This window comes from Poecilia latipinna, unplaced genomic scaffold (assembly GCF_001443285.1).
Source record: "Poecilia latipinna isolate Pla-1442-1.1 unplaced genomic scaffold, P_latipinna-1.0 Scaffold986, whole genome shotgun sequence".
In the NCBI taxonomy this organism is placed as follows: domain Eukaryota; kingdom Metazoa; phylum Chordata; class Actinopteri; order Cyprinodontiformes; family Poeciliidae; genus Poecilia; species Poecilia latipinna.
Window position 1 is genome coordinate 195,691 of NW_015113602.1, and position 19,791 is coordinate 215,481.

The 19,791-nt window shown below is 41.6% G+C and overlaps 1 protein-coding gene across 4 annotated transcripts in view; it reads left to right on the plus strand.

Moving 5' to 3' along the window:
• Window positions 1-2: 2 nt before the first annotated feature.
• LOC106958447 (protein Dok-7) overlaps window positions 3-19,791 on the plus strand; it is a 34,979-nt gene continuing 15,190 nt past the window's right edge. For 2 of the 4 annotated variants that reach the window (XM_015050348.1, XM_015050350.1), the window contains exons 1-10: window positions 3-1,333; window positions 1,451-1,496; window positions 3,301-3,531; window positions 5,860-6,060; window positions 11,600-11,719; window positions 14,522-14,620; window positions 15,354-16,153; window positions 17,837-17,885; window positions 18,020-18,529; window positions 19,568-19,656. In XM_015050348.1, the coding sequence (XP_014905834.1) occupies window positions 1,280-1,333; window positions 1,451-1,496; window positions 3,301-3,531; window positions 5,860-6,060; window positions 11,600-11,719; window positions 14,522-14,620; window positions 15,354-16,153; window positions 17,837-17,885; window positions 18,020-18,529; window positions 19,568-19,656 (2,199 nt within the window). In that variant the 5' untranslated portion in view covers window positions 3-1,279. The remainder of the gene's footprint in view (window positions 1,334-1,450; window positions 1,497-3,300; window positions 3,532-5,859; window positions 6,061-11,599; window positions 11,720-14,521; window positions 14,621-15,353; window positions 16,154-17,836; window positions 17,886-18,019; window positions 18,530-19,567; window positions 19,657-19,791) is intronic. The other 2 variants (XM_015050349.1, XM_015050351.1) reach the window with 2 other exon arrangements.

A 19,791-nucleotide genomic window follows, 5' to 3' on the forward strand; every position in this document is an offset into this window, starting at 1 on the left:
CCGTATTTTAAAAGCTGAAGTTGAATTTCCTCCCATTTTTTTTTTTGTGGAACCTATGAAAACATTTTGATCAACTTAAAATGTAAGAATCCTTGAAGAAACCGTGAAACAGGAGGTGAAAGTCATGTTTAAAAACAAAACAAAACGGGATTTAAACTCATCCCAATGGAATTGCGGTAGACAGGGAGGTTTAAGTCAAAAAAACAAAAAAAACAACCAAAAAACAAATTGAGGTAAATAATATAAAATGACAATATTGGGTTCATAAAAGAGGTCAAAGTAACCAACCTCTTTTACTCGAACTGACAAGAAGAACAAAAACAAACAGATTTACCTAAATGAGACAAATGGGAAACTTAAATACTGGCTGATCAGCCCACACAAACACAAAGAGGGGGGAACACACACAAACTGAACTGAACGAATAGCGTAAGAAAATCCCATTTCTCCTTCTCATTGTTTTGGTACGAACCAGTCCTTGTCCTGTCCTTGCTCTGCCCCTTTTCCACCTCTTCGATTCCCCCTGATGGATTGGAGCAGATGGCACGGAGGTAACAAAAAAAAAAAAAAAAACAGGGATTAAATCAAGTCATAGCAGAGTGTGACGGATCAGGGAAGAAGTTGTGGAGAAGATAATGTTGGGTTAAAAAAACAATATTCCAGCCATCGTGCTCCACATGAGCATTTTGAGCAAGGAGAGCATCACTCAGAAAAAGAAAAGAAAAAAACACCTACAGGGTCCACAGTGGAACAGTCTGTCGCCCTGAAAAGTCCAACAGAAGAAGACGGGACATCTCGTCACCACCGAGCCCACCGGTGGGCCCTGCGTGGACGGCTCCTCCTCTGCAGGGCCCAAGCCAATTAAAATTCTTGAAATTGTCTGAAATCTTAGGGAGAGAAGAATGCAGTGCAGTCCTAGCAAACGAGCAAGTCGAGTCCCCTCTGACTGGACAAGCATAAAGACCATATGAAACATGTGAATTTGTGAACCGTGTGGTAGCTTGTAATCCACCAGTGCTCCCAGCAGCAGCAGCAGGTGGCTCAGCCCAGTCCAGGTGGCAGCCAGGAGCTTAACACCGGCTGCTGGAGCCCTGAAGGACGGACGGACGGACAGACACCAGGCCCCGGTCATGGCATTCCTCCCCCGCCTCCCCTCCTCCACGTGCCCCCCTTGCTGTGGGTGGAGGGGCCTGGGGGCATAGCGACCAGCGCAGCTATTTTGAAAGTGACCCCCTCATTCAGGCAGCGACTCTGCAGCTGTCAGGAACCATGACTGAAGATGACGGATTCTGTTGTCGTGGAGGGATACGCCAGACTCAGAGATGGGAAAAAGGTGCTCGGGTTTTTATTTTTTTCATTTTTTTATCTTTATTCGCTCCAGGGAGAAAACAAAAATCTCAATAACTTCCGCAAAGACGCTTGTGTAAAACTTGTTGTTTTCCCTTCACAGTGGAGGACTAGGTGGCTCGTGTTTCGTAAGCCGTCGCCTGTAGCAGGTAAGAAACCACCGATGTGTTGTTTACTTCTCACACCTGTGCGCAAGTTTAGTTTAGCGCCACATTGGAGAAAAATCGTAGTTTTGGACTTGAGCCGTAATTTACGGGCATGTGTGGCGTTTTCAAACGTTAGCAGTTTGAGCCTGTAAGTTTTGGTAATGGCACATCTTTCTAATATGCAGAAAACGTATTAGAGGCGAGGCGGCGGTGGAAGGATGATGGTTTGGCGTGTAATAGCTAGGAAAATCAAATCGATCTGTTTGTATTCACCAAACACAATAAATTAAAATTTATTCTCAAAATTACAGCACGAGGCGTTCACAGATTTGATATTATACTTCAATATATCTGTTTACCTTAAAGTGCCTCAAGGTGAAATTGGTTGTGAATTGGTGCTAAACCGAATTATGCTAATTTAGCTGAAATTGTGTGTGTGTGTGTGTGTGTGTGTGTGTGTGTGTGTGTGTGTGTGTTTTAAAGCGTCCCCTCTTAAAGCTGTGCTCATTTTGCTTGTTTGAGTTAGAAAAATAAACGGGTCTCACAGTTATGATATAATGTTGACTTGGAGCAAGAAGGTCCCGGTTAAAATCCTGGCCTGGGATATTTCCGCACTGTTTGAATGTTCTTCCCGTCCACGGTTCGGGTTCTGGCTCTGTCCGGGTACAGGTTACTTGGTTTCCCTAAATTGTTTTGCAGGATTATTAGTTGCCTACAATCCTACAAGAATATGTGGATATAGACAAAGCATTGATGGAAAAATTCAAAATCACTATATATATATATATATATATATATATATATATATGTGACATATGTGACACTTTTCAACATTTCACACTGTAGGATTGTTGCTGCATTACTGCTCAGCTCAATGCTTAATACAATTTACCTGACTTTTAAACTTTTAAAATGTAACATGGTCTGTAAGGAAACAAAGTAGTTTAATTTGATTCCTGTGCAGATTAAAGCTCTTTGGGTGTCATGCGGGGCATCTCAGTGCAGTGTGTGTGTGTGTGTGTGTGTGTGTGTGTGTGTGTGTGTGTGTGTGGAGGGTATATAGAGCTGCACAGCTTAACATACTGCACAGGTTGAGTGGTGCTCCTCCTCAGATCTTTGATGTCAGTGTTGTTACAGCTGTCTGCACTAAGGTCTTGTTTTTCTAAGTGTGTGTGTGCGTGTGTGTGTGTGTGCGTGTACGCGAAGTACAGCAAAATGCGGACACACTTTTTGTCGGTTGACACCGAGTTGTTCTTGAAAGGCGTCAACAGACTGGAGGACACGCCAGCGGCTACTGTCGGTCAGAAAATGGAGTCAGAGTAGAAATAAAAATATATGTTGTGTTTCAGGAGAGAAAACGTCTTGAATTATAAATACTTCTCATCAATTATTTGATAAAATTGCCATCAGTATGTGAAAAACAAGTCTGCTCTTTCTGTCTGTCTCCCTAAGTGTTGTGTTTGCTGCTCAAATCAAATCCAGTATCCAAGCATCAGCGGTGGTTAGCACCTCTCAAACAGGGACAATATATCATATCTGTAATAAGAGATTCTTTCTCTCATTATTTTAGTATTTAAAGAATATGAAAATGAATGCATTCAATAATTGTACCTGAAAAGAAGAAAAGCTTTGTCTGTTTTAATGTCAGTGTGTTTTTTTTTTGTTTTTTTTTTTTACCTGATGCGTGTAAATCTTATTTTAACTGTTTTTAACTAAAACAAGTCATTTAGACGTGTGCACCTCTAACCTCCAGTATTTATTTATTTTTACCTCATCCTGTGTGAAACTCTTTGTCTCTCCGCTCCAGACTGCCTCGTTTTAGTGGTTTTCAAAGACAAATCAGACAAACTCCAGAGCAACAAGGAGAGGGCGAGCGTCACCTTGGAGGAGATCTGCGGCCTGGAGGCTGGACAGTGGTATGAAGGCGTGGCGTTTACTCTGACCGTCCTCTGCCTGAACCAGGTCGCGCTGCTGGGCTTTGACAGCAGGGAGGCCCTGCAGGCGTGGGAGCTCCGCCTGCGCTACGGCCTCGGAGAGGGTGAGGACCAACGCACTCCCAAACGTTTCGTCGTTCCTTCTCTGTAGTGAAATCACAGAACTTTGGCAGCTTCAGTTTCAGATCGCCAAGCAAGGAAACTTATGCATTTGTGAGCATGAAAAACTTTGATCTGATTGGAACCAATAAGGATTTCCCGTCTGATACCTACGTTTTTTTTTGTTTTTTTGTTCGTAAATGCTAGAACAAAAAATAAGAATGAATGAGAAAATGCATCCCTGTGTGATCTTCAGCATGTCTCCCTCATGTTTGTCTGATTTTAATTATATTTAAAATAACCGAGTCAGAGGATCTAATGTTTGCTTTAGCTATAAACCGAATATGGCGGCAGTTCTTATATTTTGTTTGTTTGACATATTTGAATAAGACTTTATATTTTTTTGGTGTCGGACCTGCTGACCGGCCACTCAGACCTAATCATAGGGAAACTGTCAGATTCTGATCTCTGTCTCTTTGATTGCTGAGTTTCTACTCATTTTAACTTTGCAGTTCAGACTTTAGAAATATAAAAAGACTTAAATAAGAACTGGGGGTGTAACGATGCACAAAAATCACCGTTTTGTTTATACTTCTGTTTTAAAGTCTCTCTTAAAGCCTTGGTTCTCTTCAGTCAAAAGAAACAAATAAAAAGTGGCATTCATAAAACTCTCTGAAGATTTAGCTGTTGATTTTGCTACGTGAAGCTAAATTCATGTTGGCTTTTTTTTGTTTAACTTCACAAATGATCAGAAAGGCATATTTTAGAGGATTATAAAACCTGAAATTAGAATCGGATAATCGAACAACTGAACCAGTGTTGAGCAGAAATAATAGACAAATAATGAAGTCAGTTATCTGTATTTAAATGAGTACGTCATAAAATTGTTTTACCAGTGAACAGTCCCACTTAAATGTGTGTGAAAGCACATTTAAGACACCCTACAGTCTTCTGATTAAACTTAATATCAAATAATAACAACAAACTAAACACAGCACAAGTGAATGTTTCCATTGTGGTGATTTGTAACTTTAAATTCTTGTATTCAGACCATCTATTGTAGAACTTATGACAACCCGTCTTTGTGCAATGAGCATTTCTGGCATTGCAGTGAGACTCACTGCCGTGTAACCCGGTGGAGCTATTATATAACCTACATAGAAACTAATAATAGCATTGAACTGTTCATCAGTTGGCAGCTGAATTGTAAATATGTCTCTGATGACAGTCCTGTTGGAGGCGACTTTGCAAACGATGCCGGAGAGAAATTACGTCACAGCTGTTCCTCAGAGTTTTGGTGTTTTGTCAGATTACGATCGCTGCTTATTTTAAGTAGGTAAAACTTTATTTCGACAGCAACTTTCAAATGTAGCAAAGCGGCTCACAGTAAAAATGGGCTTAAAATGAGTTGAAATGTAACATAAACGAGGACAGAGTCGATAAACCGGTCTGACATTATAGAAACTTAAACTAGTTAGAACGGTTCTGAAAGTGAAGACTGAGATTTTAAAATTCATTTTAAAAGGTTTCAAAGGTCCAGGAGAAAACAAAGTATAACTAGAAACTTCAAGTAAAGCCGTTTTTGTGGAGCGGCTTTATAAAAAGGCCAGGCTAAAATTTGTTAAACGGCTCCCGTTTCTCAAAAAAAGAAAAAGAAATGAGCTGTTCTGTCACTACCTTTTCAGAAGCCTTTGACATTAAAAGGATCTTGGAGAAAGACCTGTAATTTAATAATTTTTAAACCGTGTAGGATCGAAATTGCATCTTTTTTTTCTTTTTTTTATTATTTCCAATAACGGCTCATCAACGGCATGCTTGAAAGAGCTCCACTTGTTAAAAGTGAGAGTATTGAACGTTTCTCCAGAGCCTGTGTGTGTTTGTGGCCTTCTGCTTAATGCCATGGAGTGGAAATCATCCAAACCTGCACAGATGTCACCTGCCAGCCGTTCCTCCGCCATGTTGGCCGAGGGCCAGAGCGCCTGGCGCTTCTGTCGCCTTGTGTGCCGCCGTATGAATCTCTCCCAGCCTGAGTGATGACGAGAAGCCGCTGGCCAACCCTTTGTCATCGTCACCAACGTTAATCTCATCTGTTTGTCTCGGGTTCCTTATTAATCCCGCACCTGTGGAAAGCTGCAGAAACTTTGGGTTGGAGAAGCACAAGCTTGTTGATCAGAGTTTGCTCTACTCCTCCGCTCGGAAACGATTTTCCACTTCAGATTTTTGTTTTGTTCCTCTGACTTTCTTGCGCGCATTATTCACGTCCAAGACGTTGGGAGAGCTGATTGAAGTTTTGCATCCATCGCTGCTCCGTCTAAGCTTCTCCGTCTGCTCAGTTCACAGATTCGGCGTCGGGGTTTTACCAGGGACCAAGCTGGAGAGCGGACCTGCCACTCTCCACCTGTGCAACAACCTTCTGGCCCTCGTCCGGGACTTTCCTCCCGTCATCATCGGCCACTGGAACCTGCCAGACCTGCGCAGATACGGACCGGTGCCGAATGGATTCGTGTTTGAAGGGGGAACAAGATGTGGATACTGTAAGTAGATTTCCATGCAACTCTGGATTTAAAGAAGCCTTCGAGGCTGCAGTCAGGGGACCTTTGTTATTTTCTTATTAATGCAAACTTTCTCTCGTTAATTCTCTGATGAAGATGTGTCAAGCTTTTTATTTTTTTCCCCCCAAAGTTTCCTGTTGAAGTGTTAGCTTCAAGTTGTTTTTTTTTCTGCTATTAGTCGTGTGAAGTACAATTCATCCAGCGTTGAGAAATGATTGAAGGGACACAACAAAGCATGTGCTCTGCTTTTTATGATTTGGTTATTAAAACCATGTGGATAAGGATATAAAATATAAAGTTTAATCAGATGTTTCTCTCTTCTTGTCAAATCTGAGTTCTCTGAACTTTAGTGTCAGGATGGAGGATTTTTGGCTTCAGACTTTTTATTTTTTTTCCTTCTTCTTGTCCATCTGATCTCCCTCAGGCAGACACATTAACCAAGACAGCTTTCAGATGGATTTTATTATGAACCAGAATTTTTTAAGAGTACATCCACAGATTTCTCCCCAAGAAGACATTTTCAAAGTGATTGTTTTGTAGCTTTTTCTTTGAGAAATCTACGTTGGTAACTTTTGTTTTCATATGCAATTTTTTGTTGTTTTTTTCTCTGTAGCTTGAGCTTCAGAAATTGTTTTTCTTGCTAGTTAGATTTGATTTCTGTCATTTTTCTTTGATCACCACAACATGACATGCAGCTCTGTGTGTAGAAGTTGTAGCTCATTGCAGCGACTCCTCAATGTTTCTCTTGACTGACATTCAGAACAACTTTAGCCTCATTATTCCAAACATTGATTGTATTATTGTTTAATTATTTAGGCATGAAGACGCTATTTTAATGTATTAGAGCATTCGGCCTGAATACAGGGAGCATCAATGACCTTTTAGCCTGTGAAGAATCTATGGGGAAAGTAAGAGTCCTCACTCCAAACCTTTATTTCAGAAACTACACGTCTATTCAAAATATCTTTTTCCTTGTTGAGAAATCAATTTTAATGTACAAACCAATGCCTTGTTTTCTAAATATGGAGAAAAATGTTTCAAAATGCATGATACGGGGTTTCCCCCAGTGTATTATAAGCCTGGCGGGCCACCAGGCTTTACTTGTGCCCCCACCAGGCTGAGCATTGCAAATTATTTAAAAAGTCTTTTTAAAATGTTAGCATTTTTAAGACTTTGTAGTTGGTATTCAGGTATTAATCTTTCAATAACACATAATTATCAAGGGATATTTTCAAATTTCCTTTCAACTTTAAACATTTTTTGACTCAAAAAGACGACGGACCGCTGGATGAATGACCACCCTCGCACCCAACCACTGGGCTTAGCAGGTTTTCTGGGGGAAACTTGATGATTACTTGTACTTTAAATCTCCCTAAAAGAGACTGGAACGAAACTCTGACTATGTTGTATGGTCAGGTTTGCCCTGCAGCATGATGCTTTAGAGGTATTGCACTGCAATACCTCTCAAGGCATCCCTGGTGCGTTTGAGTCTCCAGAGCCTCGGGCTCAACAAGCTCAGAGGATGAAGAAGGGGGATCGAGATGAGAGTCTCGGCTCAGCTGACAAAAGATGGACGGGCGGATAAATCCAAACAAACCAAAAACAAAGATGTTTGGTTGCTGGCGAATTTAGTTCTGCAAAGCAAAGAATTGACTTAAAGCAGCTAGGATTGGGAGTGAGGAAACATACGGCAACATTAGACATTTTATTTTACGAAGCAATCTAATGTTCCTACATTTAAAAAAAAAATGTGAATATGAGGAGAGTGGTGAAACTTTCCAGCAACAGATCCACATAAAGAAAACCCACCAGGCGCTGCTTTTACCTTCACTTACAAAACAACAAGTACAATCTGGTGATGTAATCTCTGGGTACAGTTTATCCGCAGCAGCTCAGGCACGAGTGAAGCTGAAGCTTCTTCTTTTGGCAGCTCACTAAGCTGTTGTCTGTGTCCTCTCTGCTCCTTTGTGGGAAATATGAGCCGAGCCGCTCTGCCAGAACCTCTCAAGGTTCTGCTCAGTGTTTTCTGCTAACAATGGGTGTTCAGCTTAGCGCGTCAATGAAAGCAGCAAAAGATTCAGGTTAATACATTTTCACTTGACCTCAAATTTTGTATGCATGTTCTATTAAATGCAAATTTAGATCAGAGTAGTTTAATTTCCCAAATTACCGTAAGCTTCACTTACATGAGTTAGATTTTTAGCTTTAATTGTTAATTCTCTTTAATCTTGGACAATAATGTTCAGCATTTTTACTGCCATTAGCTGATATATTTCATCTTAAAAGGTCAACACATTAATAAGTAATGAGAATAATCTTTGACTGCCTGGTTATTTTCCAAATAATGCCAGTGATTGATTTAAAACAGGTGAAATGATAATTATTTTTATGAATAATTGATCATATCGCATATGGAAATATACCGCAGACTTTTTTTTTTCAGCTCTGTGAATTATATTTGCCTCAATAGAGGAAACGCGTCTTCAAGCTCACTTAGTTTTTTTGCTCTAAAATAAACTTTCTTAGGATTCATCAGAATTATTTAATTATGTTCAGAAGATGTATCTATGTCAGGAATTCACACATGAACTCAAATACACTTTTCCAGGAAACACAGCTTTTAATAAATATATAACCTTGGTGAACAGTGTGCTGGATTAACATCTATCATGTTAATTAATAATTGGCAATAAAATTCTACTCTGTGTATTCTGCGACCTGCGTCTCTTTGTCACATTGTTGCGCTTTGTGGTGTTTTTTTCCCCTTGAAACGGTGGAACTGTTTTGGTTTCGTTTCCATGTTTTCTCTAGGACAATTTCCATAAATCATATCATTCTGTGCATAATACAGAAACAGGAGTGTATGGTCACTTTCATGAAAATTTCCAGATCAGTTTTGCGGTGAGAGTGGTTCAAAACCCACACCGGGCCTCGGGTGATCGGAGGAAATGAAGCTACGTTGCAGAATCATTTCGATTAGGCCTAATGAGCTCTGAGCAGAGAGAAGATGCGTAACATCACTTAAGAAATGAATACAGCATAAACGTATACTGGACTGGATAGCTGAGAGCTTTTAGGACCTCGTCCAGCACCTCTGAAATGTGACTGTAGATCATAGTAGTGCTGAGAAGAACTTCCATTTCGATTCTCTAAAGCACATCTGTAACCTACAGCAGCTTTGCTAGACGCTTTGAGAGACATATGTACTGGTTTAATCTTTTACCAGTTCACTAGCTTGGCTTGCTAAATGATAAATGGACTGGACTCAAAGTGCTTTTAAACTCCCAGATACATTTTTTTCCTTAGCAGCTTTGGGTTTGGTCTCTTGTCCAAGAACACTTCAAGCTGCTGGGATCACACTCACTACCTCGCATTTCTTTAGTAAGGACTCAGCAAAGCTCATGATATTCATAGGTTGAAATGGACAAATAAAAGCCTCCATCTTCCTAAATCCACTGAGATTCTGTCGCAGGACTTAATGATTTATCAAATCCATCAAATCTGATGGAGGTTTACAAAAACAAGTGAGCAAAAAATAAAATAAAGCTGACGTTGACTTACACCAACTGGTGAACCTGAGCAGGCTGAATTGCAAAGGCACCACACACTTTTCAGATTTTTAACATAGAGCTAAGAACCATGTACTTTTGCTGCTGCTGACAGAAACTCTTGGCTCTTGACTGCCTGTGAAGATCCAAGCGAAGCTCACACCTCCTACCTCCTGAACCGGTTTAATAAGTTCTGCTGCTTTTTATAGAGACAGTGTTTTTGTCACTTGTTGAGGCAGAGACCAGAAGGGTCCACTTGAGTTTCTGTTTTGCTTGCTTTTACTCTGAATAACGCGAGCCAAATAAACTCTGCCACCTGTGCTTTGTGGTTATTTTGCACTCTGGCTTTTTGGCGGCGCACCTGACGCTCTTCGTCTGCTAATAAAAGTTCGACTTGTGGGCGTACAGTCGCGGGTTTCAGGTTTCGTAAACAGCTAGTTCGCTCGTCTGGACGAGACGCGTCTTGATTAGATAACACAACAGCGAGCGGCCTGCAGATTCTCAGTTTCAGCCGGCGCAGACATTCGAGCAGACTTCACTGCTGACCTTTGACCTCTGTGGGCATTGGAAATGCGATGTACAGGGGTGGTCTTGAGGAATGGCGCGACCTATTTTTTTTTATTGTTTGTGTCTCGAAGCGGACCGGCAGCTGTACAGTCAGAGATCTCGGAGACCTTTGACCTTACAAAGGTTTTTGTTTTCTTTGAGGCTCCGAGCTGAAAGACGGGCGTTTTAGTCTCAGTCTGCTGCATTTCTTCTGATGTTAAATTTAACGGTGACATGCTGAGCGTAAGGATTGTCACCGCAGAGCTTTTAGTGGCAACTTGGCAGTGAAACCTATGTCAGCTTTGAGGTTTATTACTTGTCTTTGGACCATCTGTGTGTCTGAAATGGACTCATTAACTGGAGCCACGGTGTACGATTTGCCTCTGGATTATTTGGAAAGTATAAACTATTAATTTAAAACATTTTAGTAGTGTCTTATAAAGGCCTTAGCTGAAATTTAATAACTTTAAATCCTGATAAAGCCCACATTATCTACAGATGGTAATGGGTGTGTTTTTGTTTTTATCTGATGCGAGAAATCCTCTTGCTGTTATGGAGTGCAAAGCAGGACCTGAAGCGGAGAGGAGGCAGGAAGTTAAAAAATAAACTATTTACTTTAACAAAAATCTAAAACTGAAAACTCATGAGAACCAAAAGTCAGGAAGAATAACGAGGACCAGAGGAGATGCAGGAGGAAACGGTAGGATCCGACACTGAACCAACACTGAATTATATTTAACCTGGAGAGGTGACTACTGAACAGGGAGTTTGGTTAGAAACAAGGGCGCAGCTGTGATGAAAGAATGAGAGAAACGTTTGACAGAATGCACGGGAAACATGGGAAACAATTACAGAAACGTAAACAAACCAGAGACTCTGGCCAGCATAGGACATGATTAAGATTCAAACAAAACGGAAGACCAGAGAACACAAAGGAAACAAATATAGTAAAGTCAGTTTTTCACTAACGATTGTCACTAAGAGCTGAAAATACATTTGAAGAACAAAAGTTGAGAACTAAAAACTGAACATCAGTTCAGTTTTTAGATTCCTTGAAACTGGAATCTTTTTCAAGGAGATATATATATATATATATATATATATAATACAAAACCTATATGATTATTTTTGCCAATATGTCTTGTATTTAAAGCAGAACCTCATGAAGATATTAGCATGGTTTATTAGCCAGTTGATAGATATTAGCATGGTTTATTAGCCAACTGATAGATATTAGCATGGCTTATTAGCCAGTTGATAGATATTAGCACGTTTATTAGCCAGTTAATCGATATTAGCACGGTTTATTAGCCAGTTGATAGATATTAGCATGGTTTATTAGCCAGTTAATCGATATTAGCATGGTTTATTAGCCAATTGATGTTATTTTTTTATTTTTAAACTTTGATAACGTCCACTTTCTACAGGGGCTGGTGTTTTTCTTCTGGCGTCTGCAGAGGGCGAGCAGATCAGCTTTCTGTTCGACTGCATTGTTCGAGGCATCTGCCCCAGCAGAGGTCCATTCGGACTGCGGCCCGTTTTGCCAGGCAAGTACTGCAAAACCCTCCTAAGCTCAAAAACCTGTTGATAAATAACACAGGGAGTTTTTAGATTCCAGCACAAGAGTACAAAAAAGAGGCAACGTAAGCAGAGCCTGATACTCGTCTGCTGCGTTTCATGCAAAGATCAATCCGAGCTGCCATGTTGCTCACTGGGAGTGAAACGATTTCTGCAAAATAAGTTGGTGGACTCAAGAATCCTTGACTAAGATGTCTTTTATCCAATTTGATAATCCTGTGAGTCAGTCGATAATTCAGACAACATCTGACTTAAGGTGTTTCGAAGTGAATGGAAATTCTTTGGGCCACCTTAAATGTAACACACAAACAAAGATTTTCCTCCAGCTTCCCTGCAGATACAAGGGGAACCAACACTGAACTAAGAACAAAAAGTCACTTCGGTTAATTGCCAACTTGAGCAGCAATTATTTTCTTTTATCAGGAGTTGGAAACAGAAAACCCAGACCTATGAGGTCAAACATGATTTAAAAATATATATTTTTTGCTTTTAATTATTAGACAGTGGTTTGCAACCACAGTTTTTTCTATTTAAAAACTTTCATATGTAAAATCGAGTCAGTCGGAAGTTTACATACTCGTCTTATATGCCTACTGGGTGCAGAACACTGATGACCTCTGTCCTGTAAGAAACGTTGCCATGTTTTTACTTCCCTCAGTGCTACCTGCAGAGGTCTGCACATGTTCCAGTTTTCGCTCATCTCGCCGCCCAATAGCAGGTTGAGCTCATTTTCCTATTATTAGAGTGCGAAGAGCAATAAATAGCAGGGACGATGTTGGAGGGGGCCTTAGGGGTCAAAGTCACAGTTCACACAAGCAGAGAAGCCAAAGCCTCCTAATCACTCCGAGCATGTGTGTAACCTCATCCTCCGGATTCCTCTGCTGCCTCGTCTGATCAGTCAACCAGCGCTCGACTCTCCCTGCTGATGTTTTTGTCGCTTTTTACGGTTCTACCGTCATAAATCTTCTCCGTGGCGAACAGTTATGGGTCTTGTTTTCGTATCGTCGTCCCGGTCGGCTGACAGTTTTGATTAACTGCTGTGATGACGCTGGGTTCGCTTGTCGCTCTGAGCTGTTATGTTGCCCCAACCTCTATATCATAAACTCTATTAGCTGTCTGATCTGCATTCTTAATTTAAGATTTATTAAGTTTGAAATATTAATTAGAGATGTAAAAGCAGGTTAACTTAAAGACGAATAGCATTGTGGAGTCCTTTATTAAACTTTCATGCGATTTGTCGTTCCTGTAGACACAGGAACGTTTTCAAAGTTTAACACGAGCTTTGAAAGAAAATAAAAAAAAAGAGGAGTTCTTATTAAGAGGCTTTGCAAAAGTACTTCCTTTCATAGTCCAAAATTTAAATTTACTTGGTCTTTCTAGATTTGCCCCTCGCGTCCACACCGAGGTCTGGCGACGTGTCCATGGAAATGGGTGGAAAGGAAAAAACACAATGTTCTAAGAAGGTCTTTAAAAAGTCTTAAAACGATGTCATCTATGTATTCAGCCAGCTTTACTTATTTACTCTTACATAAAATCCAGGGAAACCACCGAAATAAATCACCCACTTAGTTAAACCTTCACACTTTTGTGTGTGTGTGGGGGGTTTTTTTATCCCAAAATGGAGACGTTCCTCTCAAAACGACCCGCGTTTTGGTAAAACATAACTTATGTTTTCTTGTACAGTCAGAGCAAAAACGATTATTGATTACTGCAGGTCACATTGCATTGTCTGGCACATTTATTTATTGCCATTTTGATGTTGATAATCAGATCAATGCGATCGTTGCTTAAATGAGAACCAGATGTTTGATTTACTCGATGCATTGATTTGCCAAATCACTTTGTTTCATTTACGAAATAGCATTTAAATTCTACGTCACTCACTGTAGCGAGATAAATGTAGTTGTTGTTTTTTTTGTAGAAGTTTTTATTAAAACAATTTTACACAGTCATTGACTTGCTAGTTTTTAGGTAAAGTTTCACTTCTTGCCATTACGTTTTTTTGTGGATTGTCACAGAGACTCTGAGTACTTGATTGCGTTGCACTTTGCTACAGAACAAACTTGCTGCTCTCGTCTTATAGCATATTAACTAAATATTGTCATCTTCCTCATATAATGGCCTAGGTCTTTTTTTTTTGTTTGTTTTTTTGCAAAAAGTGATTTAAGCAAACAAATCACTGCCTCATTTTTGCCGAGATGATTTAGGCAAGAAAGGACGTAGGCCATTATTTTAGGAAGTTGACGACATTTAAAAAAAACAACAACTTGACTTTAATAAAACTAACAAGTAGCGCTATACTTTTAATGAAGCGCCCGCTCTAAGATAGTAGTGGAAATGCTGCCAAATTTGCTTTTCAGAGTCTTATTTAGTCTCGATGTGTCTTTTGGTAAGATTAAGGAAATTCACGTGGAGTAAAGAAATTGTTCGTTTTAACGAAACACAATCTCACATTTACTAAAAACTTTGCTCAGAAGATCAAACAGAAATCAGACCTCTGAATCAATCGGCGTCAGAGCTGACCTTGGCGATTCGAGGTACATTAGATCCTTGCCCGGCTCCAAGAATCTTACCAGCAGCAGCAGCAGCGATAGAAAACGTGCCAAAAGAGCCACGTGGCAGTGCTATAAATAAACCCTGTACTGGTGCACAAACATTGCATAGACCCCGTTTTCCAGCCCCAGCCAAAGCGTCGGGATTCTCACAGTTTAAGCTTACATCACACCTTTCTCCTATATCCATCCTGAAGATGTTTTTTTTTTTTTTTGCAGAACTCAACTCAGGCCAAACAAATTCAGAGGAGAAGCTGAACCTGGAGACCCAGGAGCTGGAGAAGCGACTGAGCATGCTCTCTCATGGGAGCAGCACAGGTGGGATCCTGCAACCCGGGGAGGTTAAACTCCACTCCTCCAGTGTCCTGCATCTTTGTGATGCGTCTCCTGTCCAACAGAGTCCAATCAAATGGCTGAATCACCATTATCTATCTAGTGACTTCATTCAGCTGGACACTGGAGTTTGACAGTTAGCCTGTCAAGAACTGAAACTTAAATCGAAATGCTGGTCAAACGTAAATGTAAAAGTAAATGTTACTTTTAGGACTGTCAACATTGGCGAATGGAATGAATCTAAAAAACTTTTACACTTTATCACATAAAGCAGATTCATCTGCATTACGTATTTTGACCTGTAACCTCTCTCCTGAGCTTTCCTCTGTCTTGGATAAAACCAGAGGTAGTGTGCACATGATTACAGTGATGAATTATCCTTCCACCAAAGCTCGAGCAGTTTACAGTTAACATTTCTAAATTAACGTTTGAAGCAAAACGTCCAGAATACGAAAACCTGGAAAACAGACTCTCCAGACATGTTTGGTTTGAGACGGTAGATGGTTTCTGTTAAAAAACGTTTTGAAAAGGAGCAATTTTACATTTCAGGCAGACGAACTGGAACATGGTGATTAATCACAGAGCTAGAGTGATTCATTAGATCTTTTAAATCTACTGACAGCACTAGTTATGCTTACGTTTAACCAACTTATCATATCATGGTGCTTTAATTTGCTTTATGAAATGTTAAACATATATATTTTTTTTTTTTTCTTAGCAGTCTCATCCACGTGCTTCCCATCTGCCGGGGGAGACGACCGCAGCATATCTGGCTCCTCCGACGCGTCCGACACCAGCCAGTCAGACTGCAGCATCGGCAGCAGGCTGACCATTTGGACCGAACCCGCCTCAAACGCCACCGGAAGCGCCTGCCACGCTGGCGCCAAGGCGGCGCTGCAGACTGCAGAGAAGCTGTCAGCTGGCCAGGAAGGCGGCGGCCGACCTTCGGCCAAGCCGCCCCGGCAGCTCCAGGACATCGGCCGTCAGAGCTCTTCGGACAGCGGCATCGCCACCGGCAGCCACTCGTCCTACTCTGGGAGCTTCTCCTCGTACACGGGCAGCTTGGACATCGCCCCTGGGGAGGACTTTGGCTCCGTGTTCAGCTTACCCCCACAGCTGGCTCAAGAGCTAAGCCCTTGCAGTTGCCCCACTGCTCTTGGACAGGAGTACCAGGTGCCAACGTCGCTTGTTGGGCATCTTTACGACTCTCCCAGGAGAGTGTTGCATGAAGCGAGTGGGGGCGACAAAGACTGTGAGCCCTTTAAATCACCTGAAGACCACCCCGTTCCTTCAGACTGCCCAGCGGAGTCCGACTTGGGGGGCGCAGGCGGAGCGGCAACAGCTGAGGTTCAGTCAGAGGCGACAGACGGACAGTCAGATCCTGCACACGCACAGGGCCCTTCAAGTGACAGCGGGAAAACAAAGGCGCTGCCCTCTAGTGGCTCCTCTCACAGCTGCGGCTCCCTCTCTGCCTCCAAAACCGTAGTGGCCGTCTGCTCAGTGTGTGGTGGGTTCAAGGTAAGAGAAACTGATCGCTTCTCCTTTGGATTTGTCAGCCGGCCTCAGCTCGCGTGTTTGCTTTGTCAGCAGCGTCTCGTCTGCTCTGTGGATTACTGTAACACTGACCTTTGCGGTTTCAAAGCTGCGCATTGGTGGCAGAACCACGAACAAACCCACGGCCCATCTGTCCATTCAGCTTCACACCGTCATCGTTCAGAGCAGGTCTTTACGCCGAGCCGCCCAGCGAAGTATTTTCTTTCTGCTTCTGTTGGTGCGTCTTTTATATTTGAAGCATTTAGGTGGATTTCTGCGTGAGCTTTGTGAAGGGTTTTGCTTCTGGTTAAAACTAAATGTCGTCTTTATTCTTCAGATTTGTATGATTATGCTGTCACCAGAGATGATGTATAGTCCTGCTTCATAATTATTGTTTTTGGAGCTGAAAATGCAGTAGTTCATCTCATTTATCAATTTCTTTTTTTTTTTTTCCAGCTTTTGTATTTTAACAATTCGTTCTCAGGGTGGGTAGAAATCAAACCACAGAAATTATGAATGTGACATAATCCCTTAATTATATATGTAATGTATGTGGTTGTTTGCTGGTTTTGTAAGTTTGCTCACTGTCTGATCGAAACAGACTCTAATTTTTACAGCCGCTTCCTTTTAAAATGCACCGGCTGCGTTGTGAGGTACAGGTGATTAGTCAGGACCCTTTCTTGGCTTCTAGACCCTCTTAAGTCTTTGTGGCACAGATTAAATGTGTCGATAACATTCCTTATGCGTCGTGGTCCATGTTGTCACTTGTCAGCTGAATATCCAACAAATTAAAATCCCCCATTTAGATAAAAATCAAGATTCATAGAACCAGGAAACATCTTTCTGGTTTCATATTGTCCAGTTTGGTTGAGTGTGAGTTATTTTTAGCCTCAGCTGTTGTTGGCTGACAAGGAGTGGCATCATATGTGGTCTGATGCTTTCACCTGATTTAAGGTTGGTAACCTTGGTAACCTTGATTGTAAAGGGTCGTTATTTGAGCAACTCCTGCCTTTCTGTCATCTCATACCGGTCTGTCTGATCTCCTGTGACATCAGCGAGGCATTTTCGTCCACATAGCGGCCAGATGCTTGATTTTTTTTATTTTTTTTTCCGTTTTGGACCTTGTCATGCAAACCTGCGGGATTGGTGTGTGTCAAAATACTCGTGGAGCAGCAGTTTCTGAAATATTGAGACAAGCTTAGCAATTCAAAGTCACTTAAAACCTCTTTCACTGACAGATTAAAGCTCAGTGTCAGCTTTGTTTTACAGATGCCTAGATTAATTGATCTGCTGCCGCGTGATTGACCGATTTGCTATTTCTGCTAACAAGCAATCGAACAATTGAACCTAAAAAAGTGACTGTTTTGAACTAATTAGATGACTGTGTCCGTCAAATGAGTAATTTCCAACAATACATTGAAAATGTATGTTCCTACTTGAACTATAAAGTGCTACTCAAAGAAACTGGTGGGCTTACGGGTGTAACTGAAACAGGACAGCTGGAGAGATGGGAAACTGCAAACTTCAAAAACACAACACTGGCAGCTCATTTTGAATATTTTAGATTTACAATCTGACATAAACTAAATCCAGCCACTCTGAAGCCACTCCAACTATGAAGGAAACAGTCTAGATGCATTATAATGTCACATTTTCACTGTTTCATAGGGTAACCCCTACATCCAAATGAGTTCTTCAGGAATACCAACCTTACCTGGTAAGAAAAGATCTCCTTAAAGCTTTTTTTAAACATGGTGCATGCGTTGTTTTTTTGCATGAGCAGAAGCATCGATGCATGCTGGGAAAACTCAGTAACCCATCAGCCATGCACTGTCATGCACACCACTGCAGCGAAGAACACTCTGGACACGTCCCGGGCCTCCGCCGGATGCGCGACGGAGCCGCCAAGAGTGCAGCCGGGCGGTGATGAGTCGCCGCCGCCAAAGAGAGGAGAGAGAAAAATAGCCGACCTCTTATCTGATCCGCTCAGCTTCCCGAGTGCGGGCGGCCGGCCGCACACGGCGAACCCGTACGAGTCGATGAGCCCCGCTCCGGCAAATGAGCTCATTCTGGCACAGGCTGCGCCGCCGCGGGGCTCCCAGCAGGACAAAGGAGCTGTCGTTTATGAAAACTGTTTGAAGTGTCGAGGAGAGCTCTGCCAACCTCCGCTGCAGGTCGCGCCCGCTAAAATGCCCCGCAGCAGGGGCGTCCGTGGTTGTCAGAGCTTCCCGACTGGACCGTGCCTGAAGAAAAGCCAGGGCAGTGACAGAATTGCTGATGAGGAGCTGCTTCACAAACTCCTCAGGGGTGTTGAAGAGCGGCGTCGGCCGGAAGATGTAAATGACTCGACAGGAAGTGGAGGTAAGAGAGACGACCCCACCTCCCCGGTGTCCTTTGTGCCTCTGATCCTCTGAAGTGGATCTTCGCGTCGTCCCTTTTTTCACCTTTTCTTCTTTCTGCCAGCTTTTGTTTAATCAAATAAGTTTTTACTCTTTGCACCGGTTGATGTTTGCCTCTTTTGTCATTTCCATCTTATCTCACCTGAACCTGTAAAGACCTATAAACCTATAAAGACTGAGGAATTAGATTATTCCTCAGTCCTATTCCTGGCTGCATGTTCTTCTAGTAAATGCTGTTTTTGTTTTTTTTTTTCATTTTTTATGAACTAATGAATAAGGTTGTTGACTTTGTAGAGTTTATGCAAGATTATGAAGTGCAGTTCAACCAATAATCTTCATGAAAATATGCATAAATTACCCTGTTATTAATATGCTTTGGTTAAAACGTGTTGAGGATATGTCGGTGCTGCGCAAATATGTTGGACCACCACTAAATGATATTCAGACTGTTTTGAAAATGTGGTTTTGATTAATAGTTACTTATATTTTCGGAAGGCCTTTCGGTTTTTCCTTTGAACTTTAGATGCTTCTTCTTTTCATTTTCAACACAATCCTAAGTTTTATCCAACCACGACAGCATGTCGCGCTGCATGTGCTTATAAAATGATGGAAGTCAAATGAAAGGATGAGAGGAATCAGGTGTGAAAGACTGAACTGAGGTTTGATCTATGAATCTTTCAAAATCGCCTTGTCGGCGCTAAAATATTCTTTTGTAATTGATTATGGAAACGGATTGTAACTGTGTCATGTGTAGGTAATTATGCATCAGAAACAAGAAAACACGGATACTTCCATCACTTCTGTTAGTTTGTGTCATCCATCAGTCCATGTTGGCTCAAATTTAAACACTTTCTTTACGTTTTAAAGTGCGTCTCTTGTTTGTAAATGAGGCCATATGAATAATTTGTTCTGAGAGAAACGATAACTTCCATGCTCTGAGTGTTGACTTTAACGTAGAGCATGGCGTCTCTTAAGCAAACATCTTCTTCTGTCCTACCAGAGAAAAAGCTTGACGGTAAAGAAGAACGACGCAGAGCTGATCCTGCTTATGAGGTCATGGAGAGTCGGATGCCGGAGAAACACCCCGAGGTTTGTCGCCACGACGCCGTGTCCAGCAAGCTGGACGTCAGGCCAGTTCGCAAGTCCCGAATCTCGGATTCAAGAAATAAAACTGAATCTTTCAGCATTTTTTGTTTTCAGTCTTGCTAATTAAATTTTATTCCA